General features: G+C 42.5%; 1 protein-coding gene across 1 annotated transcript; it reads left to right on the top strand.

The window, feature by feature from the left end:
• The first annotated feature begins 9,233 nt into the window (after window positions 1-9,233).
• On the top strand, window positions 9,234-10,178 carry LOC116678684 (olfactory receptor 56A4-like). The gene has a single exon (XM_032508452.1). The coding sequence runs from the start codon at window positions 9,234-9,236 to the stop codon at window positions 10,176-10,178; it is 945 nt and encodes a 314-aa protein (XP_032364343.1).
• Window positions 10,179-11,008: the final 830 nt, after the last annotated feature.

The following is an 11,008-nucleotide window of genomic DNA, read 5'->3' as shown; positions in this document are numbered from 1 at the left end:
ACATCATTAACACAGTCAAATCATAAGAGAGGAATAGGCACAAGACCCAGTCAGAAATAGGCCACAGACATGCTGCTGCAATCCTCTCAAATGTTTAGGAAGTGTTCAATATCATCATGCTCTGTTAAATTTCTCTTATCTGGGTTCTGACGGGAACTAAAACTGACTGATGAGGCAGAGGATGCACACACTCTTGTGCCGTTCTGTTTGGACTTGGGGCCCAGGTTCATCTGAGCCAGAGCTGTTGATGTGTTTTCCAGAATTGGGGAAGTGCGGCTTGCAACCTCAGCTGCAGCAGTTAGACCTGATGTTGTATGCCCTAAACCACTGCTCCTGTTGTGCTGACTCCTCCCTCAGCCGAGCGTCACGGGCCTCTTGCTGGCTCATGTGGGCACGAAGACTGCTAGCCAGGTCCACCATCGTTGGATCTCTGCTTTCTTCACCCTCAGTGCCTGTGACTCCTCCTGAAGCTCCAGTGTCCATGCCATTGCTTGCTCCTCTGTTTTTCTGTTGTTCCTGAGACTCCCCACAATTTCCTCTTCACTCCATCCTCCCCACGCTGCATTACCAAAAAAATAAATAGAGGTTGAAAAAAATACAAAACAAAAATACAAGGGGTAGACAAGACATTAAATAGCCAAACCACAATAACTACAACTACAGTATGTTAAACCAATGTTACCTAATAAGAACTAAGGATAATCAAATAATAATACTAACTATAAGTATAAATAGCCAAAAAAGCACACAATTCAAAAATTAAATACTCTGCCACCCCCATGATATACGGAAAAACTGGTCCGTCCAATATCCTTCCCATTTAAACAGCTTAGAATCAATTGGAGGTCCTTTTGTCTGTCAGCCAACGACGCCCCAGTAGCAACTCCCCAGGAACTGGCAAATTAAAAAAGAAAGGTTTAATTTCACAGAATGTAACTCAAACCTGAAATTAGCTAACTGACAAGTTAACTAAATGTGTGCACCCAAATGGAAAACTAAGTCAAATAACTAATAAAACTGTTTGTCGAACTAAGGCAAGGCAAGGCAGCTTTATTTGTATAGCACATTTCAGCAACCGGGCAATTCAAAGTGCTTTACACAAAATCAGTTAAACAGATAAACACAAGTATCCTCAAAAAAAAATTCATAAATTAGATAAAACTAATTGTAAACTTGAGACTACCTTCACACTAATTAGTCAATGTTAGTGCTACCTTTTGTGATCACCCTCAGTGTCACTACCCTTCACGACTCTATTTTTAGATTTTTAGATTTTTAGCTGCGTCACAGGGCGTCCCCGTGAATCGGCTCTCTGCTCCGATAAAGATACGCCCTAGGTCTTTTTTTTTATGCAAGCCACAGGCCGGTTGAACAGCCGCGAAGGAGAGAAACAGCGAGAGTATCTAGTCAGTTTACCTAAACATCCCCAATATCCTTTAAGTCTCCTCCACAACGCCATGGACAATGAGAACTTCATAATGGAGAGAGGTTCATCTCGGCCTTTATTCACCAGGACAGCTAGAGGAGAGAGAGAGGGGGAAGACATGCAGGACACTGCTACAGGTTGAGTTAAACCCGGACTTCTGTATTGAGGAAAAAGCCTCTTTTTATGGTCACGTGCCGTACCAATTAATCTAACCAGGGGTCCCACTAATTAATTTTCAAACAACACATGATCCCCAGTCCTTGGGAAAAGTCCTGTGTTTGATCCAGCTGTTAGTTTGACACCCCAACCTGCCATCTTTTTCAGAATTTGGCTCTCTTATACTTTGTGAACTTACTTCCTGCACCTTCGGAGGCAGTCCGGCAGCTCTACAACCCTAACTCTCTTTACCTGCTAAATCTACATCCAGCTAGTCTCTAACTTCATCTATTTACAAGGGGCTGATGATACTGTGAGAGTGAACAAAACGTGAATGTTTTGGGCCTTAAAAACCAAAAACAACTGTGAGTCAAAAACCCTCTCTAGATATTAGAGGAGCTGCAGAGTGGGGAGATAATTCTCTGTGGATTTGGACTGGCAGCGACCCCTCTCACATTACACACGCTAATTGAATCCCTTTTTGTTATTAAAGATCTAGACAATTTCGATAAAATACATGATTGTACTCATGTTAGACACAATATCAACTGAAAAAACAGTCCTGTTCAGTAATGACTGCATCACTTGTTGATGGGTTCATGCTGACTCTTGTTTGTCTTCACACCTCTAATTGCAGACACCTCATTGGTCGAGATGGCATCACCTGACTAACCCATACAGGTGTGAAAGAACTTCCTGTCCAGAGGGGTTCAGCGCACCGCCTTTAGGAGCCACTAATGGGCTGTAAGACGTTAACAGAGAGGAGGATTAGATCTCCCGGGACCTGACTGTTTGTGTCTGATGATGCCCACTATACACAACAAAGTAAATGATCATTTAGCCCACCAATCCCTGATCTATAGGGAAATGAGTTTGGATCTTCAGTTTTAGCTCTGCTCATTAAGACACCATGCTGTTGCATTCACATGAACTTTGCCTCTTTAAACTTGCTGAAGACTACATTGTGTAATGTAGTTTTTCTTTTTAGTACCATATGGTGGTCAGCAGGGCCTGAAGTAAACTATTTTGGTCACCAGCCACACAAGCTTTTTACCAGCCAATGTTTTTCCTTAAAGGATTTATGAGTATGCTGTCATCAACCAGCCACGAACCTCGCCATTGTCCCCAACTGTCCCGTTTAGTGTGGAAAACGTCTTCTTTTACTTTTCTTTGACTGAGCCTCATCTTTCTGTTGGTTGATTGTTTTATCAGGCCTCTTCACCCCAATGATGTGCCCCCACCTTTTTATTATTATTTTCACAAAGCACTGTAAGATCACATTAGGCCATTTTATTAACTTCATAAACAAGCAACACAGGTGTCACTAAAATAACTGATATGTGCCCATTCTTGAACTTATTACTTGTCTTGAAGAATACTTTCTACAAAGGACTCAGCAGCATGTGCGTCTGTGGCCTAAATGAAAATGAATGATGGCTCCTCATATGATGCAGCCAGGCGTGTACCAGGCGACTAATGGCAATGCCCGGCCAATGAGAATTGAGTGACTCTGTTGTTTGTTGACACTTAGTGTTGTTCTTTTCACATTCAAACCAAGTCTGTCATTTTCTACAATTGGTAACATTTCACGAGTTTGGACGCTAACTTGATGCCATCTGTGAAAAAGCTGAAGGTAAAGAGAGAATGGCTTCTACAAATGGATAATGATCCTAAACCCACCTCAAAATCCACAGTGGATTACATCAAGAGGCGTAAACTGAAGGTTTTGCCATGGCCTTCACAATCTCCTGACCTCAACATAAATGATGGGCGAATGGGCGAAGATACCTCAAACAAGAATTAAAGACTCTTGGCTGGCTACAAGAAGCATTTCCAAGCTGTGATACTTGCCAAAGCGGGGGGGGGGGGGGGGGGGCAGTACAAGGTATTAACTCTGCAGGGGGGCCCAAACTTTTGCAGACGCCATTTTTTTGTTTTCTGTTATTTGGGAAGTGTAAATAATGAAAATGAAATCTAACTTTTTGTGACATATTATACAACTGTCTAGTCTGTCATTTGATGCCTTTTGGACTTTTTCCATCTTTTCTTGGCTTATTTATGCACATTAATACAAATTTTTACCTCGGGTGCCCAAACTTTCGAGCCCCCTGTAGTTTGAACCTGCCGTTCCATCTCAGTGTCTCGACGGCTGCCTCAGTAGTTTTTATTCTGTTCCATCAGCCCCTCACTTCCCCGGGCCTGTGCACATCTATTGAACTTTCTAGACATGACACCAGATACCCCAGATACCCTCGATTCATGTTAAGGCTTTCATTTTTGAAAGAACTTTCAAAAAAACTTTTTTGTTCCCAGTCCATAATTCAGAAATCTCTGCACGTAAGCTGGCAAGACTGAAAGCCAACATTGAATGCCCATGACATCCCTTAGACGGCACTGCATTAAAAACCAGCATCATTACGTAAAGGACATTATTACCACGTGGCTCAGGAACACTTTGGAAATCCATTGTCAGTTAACAGAGTCCATCGCTACATCTACAAGTGCAAGGTAAAACTCTACCATGCAAAGTAATAGACATCTATCAAAAACACCCAGTAATGCCACTGGCTTCTCTGGGCCCGGGCTCATCTGAGATTGACTGACGCAAAGTGGAAAGTGCGCTGTGGTCTGACGAGGCCACATTTTAAATTGTTTTTGGAAATCATGGACATCATGTCCTCGGGCCAAAGAGATAAAGGAGCATCCATATTGTTATCAGCGCAAAGTTCAAAAGCCAGCATCTGTGATTGTACTGGGTGTGTTATTGCCCATGGCATGGGTAACTTGCACATATGTGAAGGCACCATTAATGCTGAAAGGTGCATGAAGTTTTGGAGTAACTTTGGAGCGAATGTGCTGCCATCCAAGCAATGTCTTTTTCATGGACGTCGCTGCTTAGTTCAGCAAAACAATGCCAAGCCACAATCTGCACATGTTACAACATGACCTTACTTCCTGCTTGTCTCCTATCAAAATAGCTTTGGCCGCTATTCCGTACATTCTGGTACGCTCCGGCTGCACTACAACCCTAACCCTATTTACCTGCTAAATCATCCATGTTCACCAGCTCGTCTCTAACTGTGTCTTTGTGCTGAGCAGCACCACACTTTGGTACAGCGGGTATTTAGAGAGTTCTAAAGAAAGGTAGCTCATGAAAACTGTGAGAATGAAGAAATTAGAAACGTGTTGGGCCTTAAAAACACAAAAATCATTGAGTTAAAAACCCGAAGCTGAGAGGATCTGCAGAGTCGGGAGATAATTCTCTGTGGATTTGGGACTGACAGCAACCTATCTGACATCACACATGGTAATTGGATCCCTTTTATTATTAAAGATCTAAAACATTCCGATTGATTAAATTATTGTACTTATGGCAGACACAATATCCACTAAAAACATCACTGTTCAGTAATGATTGCATCAAATGTTGATTTTTTTCATGCTGTTTTCACACCTTTGATTGCAGTGATACCTCATTGGTTGAGATGTCATCATCTTACTACCTCGTACAGGTGTGAACAAACTTCCAGTCCAGAGGGGATCAGTACACCGCCTTTAGGAGCCACTAATGGGCTGCAAAACATCATTCATAGAGAGGCAGAAATCTCACGGGACCTTGTGTGTGACGAGGCTCACTAAACAGGCAAATTAAGTAAATGGTCATTTAATTTCATATTTATTTTAAAATAATAAGAAAAAACACACCTATCACATCAAATAAACACTTGTATGATGATATATCGAGAGGTCCAGAGCTAGTAGCAAAACTCAAATATTTTTGCCGACTACTTCATCTACTTCTGCACTCCACCAACACATCCCCCCAGCCCCCCCCCCCCATTTTCCCAGGGAGACTGCTGTTTTTCATTGCCCTCTGCTGGTTTCCTCCTGTGGTGAAACCTCTCCTGTATTTCTCCCAATTTATGATACATTTTCACAATTCTTTCCTTTTCATATCAACCTATTTTTGGCACAACACAGCTCTGAGACTCTAAAGGTATACAGTTTCCATCCAGTCCGAGTTCTTTCCTCGCAACTGTCACGCCGCCTGCTCTGGAATTATTGAGTCCTTGTAAATTAGAGTAGTCTAGAACTACACTGTCAAGATAACTTGTTATGACTTTATACTATATGTAAATTAAATTTAATTAACTAGGAACACTAGGGACAGCTACCAGAAGACTTACAACTTTAATGACAGGTTGCTCACGTCAGATCTACGTCTTCAAGCTCAGTTGGAGGCTGTGCAGTGACGCTCGGCAATCACCGAAATAAGGCTTCTGATACACTTAATACATTTTAATTAAATTTTATTTATAGTATAAATTCATAACAAGAGGTATCTCGAGACACTTACAGATAGAGTAGGTCTAGACCACACTCCAGAATTTACAAGGACCCAACAGTTTTAGTAGTTTCCTCCAGAGCAAGCAACAGTGCGACAGTGGCGAGGAAAAACTTCCTTTTAGGCAGAAACCTGGGACAGACCCAGGCTCTTGGTAGGCGGTGTCTGACGGGCCGGTTGGGGTTAATGAAGAGTGGCAATAACAAAAATAGAAAAAAATAGTAGTTTGTAGCAGTTCTTTATAGTAGTTCATGGCATAGCAGGGCACTGTTCGGCATTACAAGGCACAGCAGGACGTGGCAGGGCACAGCAGCAGCTTAGACATCATACCCGTCGTTCATAAGCATTCTTCTTCCAACTGGTCTGTCCTTACCCTCATTCCTCCCTCCCCCATCCCCACCCCCTCCCTTCCCCAACACCCAAATGTTTTTGCTCACGTGTTGACAACTTCTCTCTGGCCTCGGCGACTCCAGTCACTCGGCCCGCTTCGTCAACCTCCATCGCTACCCCCAGCGGCAACAACCACCGGGCCATCAGCACTTCTGGGTTTTCCTCAAGCATCGGCCACGGCCAGTGGCATCACGCCTGACGTCACGATGCCTCGACAGCCACAGCACGCATCACCAGCTCCAACTGGCGGGGGTCAGGTCATGTTTCCCCATGTGCCTGCTCCCTCTGTCTGTCATGTCTCAGGCGATCTCTGCCTTTTCATCCTCGTGTTTGCAGGCTTCACAAAACCCTGTGCGCATACATCCCTTCATCCCTTCTTCTACCCTTCCTTCGGCCTAGCCTCAGCTGCTCCAGTCACTCAGCCCACTTCGTCAGCCTCCATCGCTACCCCCAGCAGCAACGACCACCGGGCCTCCAGCACTTCCGGGTCCCCCGCCAGCAGGGCCGGCCTGTAGCTTAGGTAGTATAGGCAAATGCTAAGGGCGCAAACCACCAGGGGGCGCCCGGCCTGTGCTGTACCTATAACGTCACCTTAATTAAAAAAAAACAAGCCTGACTTCTTTTACCTGCATCTAAATCTCATAATGTCAAAGCGTCCTAAACTGTCTGGTGCCCAGGGGAGGAAAAAAAGAAAAGAAGAGGAGGAAAAACGTGACAAAGACAGAGGTAATGTTCCAGTAAAGGTGATGATGATAATGATATTATTTTGCTGTTGCAGAACAATGATCGATAATAGCATTAGCCGTTAGCATGACATAGTTGGCTAATCAATAAATAGCGAGCGCTATCTGTTAGTTTTAACATCAGTTAACTGTACAGTGATGCAAGGGGGCGCCACCTAAAATCTTGCCTAGGGCACAAATTGTTTAGGGCCGGGCCTGCCCGCCAGCGTCGGCCACAGCCGGTGGCATCACGCCTGTTGTCACAGGGTCTTCTTCTTCTTTCCAGCTGGTCTGTCCTTCCCCCCTTCCCCCCTCCCCCATCACCCATGCTCATTCCATCCAATGCTTTTTCAGCTTTTGAGGTGTTCTGAATTTGCACCAACTTAATCCGTCTATAATCCTTCTCTTCATCCCCAGTTTATCAGACATCACCATCCACACCTCAAACTCTCTCATATTCACATTTAGAAGTTTCCTTCCCAATTTATGCCTTGCACCTAAGCTCCTACCTCAACGAGCCACTAATCAAATACATCAGCTCCAGGTACGCCGTCAAGGCATCTCCACAACACCCACTTTTCAGTATTCCAAAATGGCCACTCGATTCTGGTTTCAAAAACATCTGAACAGAATTCTCTGCATTTCAGCCTTATCACATTATTCCCGCCACTCTTTCCGCATCGGTACAGCATCCACAGCCGCCAGATCAGGCATCTCCGACCAAACCATTCAGTTCCCAGGCCGCTGGTCATCCCAGGTATACAGATCTTACATCCCAACATTCCCAACAATCTCAACAATCTCATTTCTACACAATCTGACGCTTTTGGGGGTCTGTAGACTGTAGACCGGCGAAAAGCGCTTCTGAAAGGGAACCCCCCTCCTTTGAGTCTCCTCCACCCATACATCCTCCCAGACCAGCCATCAGACAACATCCACATAAATTTATCTATCTGCACATTCATATTGTTCATCTGCACATTCTTAATGTTTATTAAATCTTTAACTAACACATGGTTGTGTGAACCTGCGATTTGTTGAGCCATTTATTCAAAGTTGTGCAAACACATGTCCATTGTAATGTTCTACTATGAGATGTCAGTAAAGTTTTTGCATGGGGCCCCTTTCAGATGACTCCTCAAGCAATGATGCCTCGCTGTGCGATCCTCTGGTCTGATGTCATTTACATCAGGGTAATGATAAGCATCCTCAGCAGCAATCACGCTGCGGTCGGGTCATCTTCCTTCTGCCGCTTTTCTTCGGCCTGGTTGAAGGTGTCTGTGAAGACCCCAAGAACTCTTGAATCTGAACATTCAGAACATTCAACAACAAAACAACAACATCAAAAACAACATTGAGGAACTCTTATTTTCGTATTTCAAATGTCAATATGTTTATCTTCAATATTCATACTTGTTGTCCTTATTGCACCGTGGGTTGGAGTGACACATAGTATATCTCTGGCCTTGGAAGTCTGGGCTTGGGTATACTGATGCAACATAACACAAAAATGCGTAATCAGTGTGTGACACACCGTCCCTCCCTTTGGACCCTGTGTGTCCAGGTTGCTGCTCTCAGTGTAACAGCAAAACAGGATAAAGGTTCAGCTGCTGCTTCAGTCTGCTGCAGTCAGGGGAGGGTGCTGTGTGTTATTCTAAATGTTCACATACACTGATGCAAAGACTGTTTTCTGAATGTCTTTTACCTGCTGGACAGACCACAGGACACATATGAACACTATATACAGTATATTGTTTCAGCTGATCATATCAGCTGTTATAAGACACAAAAGTGGAGAACTTCACTACGCTAAAAGCTTTTCCCAAAGGTTGAATTTAATTGCAAATATATCACTTGTGGAAAAGAACCTTTTGAACGTCTGTCATGCTTGAGCCTTGTTAACCTGGAGACATCTCTTTTTCAGTCATTCAACTCTAATATTGTTCAATGAAACATGTGAGGTTGCTTGTGCATTTAGTTCATGTGACACTGACCTTTTTTCTCCCATGTCCATGTTTTGTCTTTCTGAACTATCACAATTGTTAGAAATGCGCACTTTATGCAACTTACATAAATGCAGATAGTGTTAAATCTAGTGTTGAAATAAGACTTCTTGCTGTTAAAATTGTAATCTCATTTACTGTATCTCCATCTGTTCTCACTTCTCTTCTTCCAGCTCTGCTGTTGTGCAGACATGATGAGCAACAACAGCCTGAATCCTTTGTTTTTTCGGTTCACTCTGTTTGCAGACTTTGGGCCCCTCAGGTATCTGTACTTCAGTCTGTGTCTGTTGCTCCACATGACTATTGTCTCTGCTAACGTTGTCATTATTCTGACAGTCTGTCTGGAGAAGTCTCTGCATCAGCCCATGTATATTTTTATCAGCTGTCTGTCTTTTAACTCTCTGTACGGCTCAGCCGGCTTCTTCCCCAGGTTTCTGATGGACATTCTGTCTGACACTCATTTAATCTCACGTCCATTATGTTTCATTCAGATATATGTTATTAACAACTATTTATTATGTGAGATGACTTTCCTCAGCATCATGGCCTATGATAGACTTGTTGCTATTTGCCAGCCTTTACACTATCACAGTAAAATGACATTTAAGATGGTAACACAGCTTGTGATTTTTGCCGTGCTCTACCCTGTATTTGTTGGGGGTTTGGGTCTCTATCTTACTGTCAGATTACCGCTGTGTGGCAATAACCTGAATAGGCTGTTCTGTTCCAACTGGTCTGTGGTTCACCTCTCGTGTGTGGACATAACTCATATTAACATAACAGGTCAGTTTCTTTTAGTCACAACCATGTTAACCCCCCTGTTCTTTGTCCTGTACACCTATCTCCGTATCCTGCTTGTTTGCAGAAGAAGCTCGTCTGATTTCAGAGGAAAGGCGTTCCAGACCTGCCTGCCTCACATCATCACATTCACCACCTATTCTCTCTCTGTCTTCTGTGAGCTGTTATTGACTCGATTTGAGGCTGGAAAAATGAATCCTATCATCACAGTTGTTTTATCTTTAGAGTATTTGATGGTCCCCCCCATTAATAACCCTCTAGTTTACGGCCTGAGTCTGCCTCAAATCAAAGGAGTGGTTGTTAGATTTTTTAAGAAGATTCCTGCTGGAAAAATGTAAAACTTAAAAGGCACATATAGACCATAAATGCAAAGCTACAAAATATGCTTCTAATACGGCTCTAATACGGGAAATGTATTTGTCCAGTTAACTTGTTTCATTTATTTATTTATCTCGAACAAACAACAGTGTTGCAAGACAACAGTGAAAACAAAGAATTAAAACCACGGAATGAAACAACAAACAATCAGTATTTAACAAATACAATACAAACCTGATTTATATATAAATATATATACAAAAATAAGGATTAGTTGAGAAGGAGCAGATGGAAGCAATTTGAAATGACCCTGTGTCACAAAATCATCTTATAGCAAAGTAAAACGATATGCAAATACTTATACAACAATACCTTGCATTACATTTCCATTCCTATGTTTCGATTTCTTTTCTGTTTTGGTCCAGTAATGTTTTTATAATCCTTTTTTTAACTAAATGATATTATGGCTCTATTTGATGTCATTGTTCAGTCCATCCCATAATCTCACCCCACAAACTGAAACACACGTGCTTTTAACAGTAGTTCACAATGTCCTCTTAGATGATTTCCCCCGGCTCTTCCTTCAACATTGGGCGTATGTTACATGATCAATTATTTTCTTTAACTTTAAACATAAATTGTGCAGTTTTGAATGTAACGATGTCCATAAATATCACAAATGTGAATTAAAAACAGATGATTAGATGCTCATGTAAGTGATTTATTATCCTGATTGCTCTTTTTTGCAATGTGCAAATATTTGTAAGTTACTTTCTAGGTACAGTATTTCCCCAAACTCCTACACAATATAACAAATATGGTAAAAAGTGTGCAGTACAGAGTATGCAAT

The sequence above is a fragment of the Etheostoma spectabile genome, unplaced genomic scaffold, assembly GCF_008692095.1.
Source record: "Etheostoma spectabile isolate EspeVRDwgs_2016 unplaced genomic scaffold, UIUC_Espe_1.0 scaffold00007743, whole genome shotgun sequence".
NCBI classification, from domain to species: domain Eukaryota; kingdom Metazoa; phylum Chordata; class Actinopteri; order Perciformes; family Percidae; genus Etheostoma; species Etheostoma spectabile.
The sequence above is the reverse complement of the archived record's forward strand: the minus strand, read 5'-3'. Positions and strand labels throughout refer to the sequence as shown.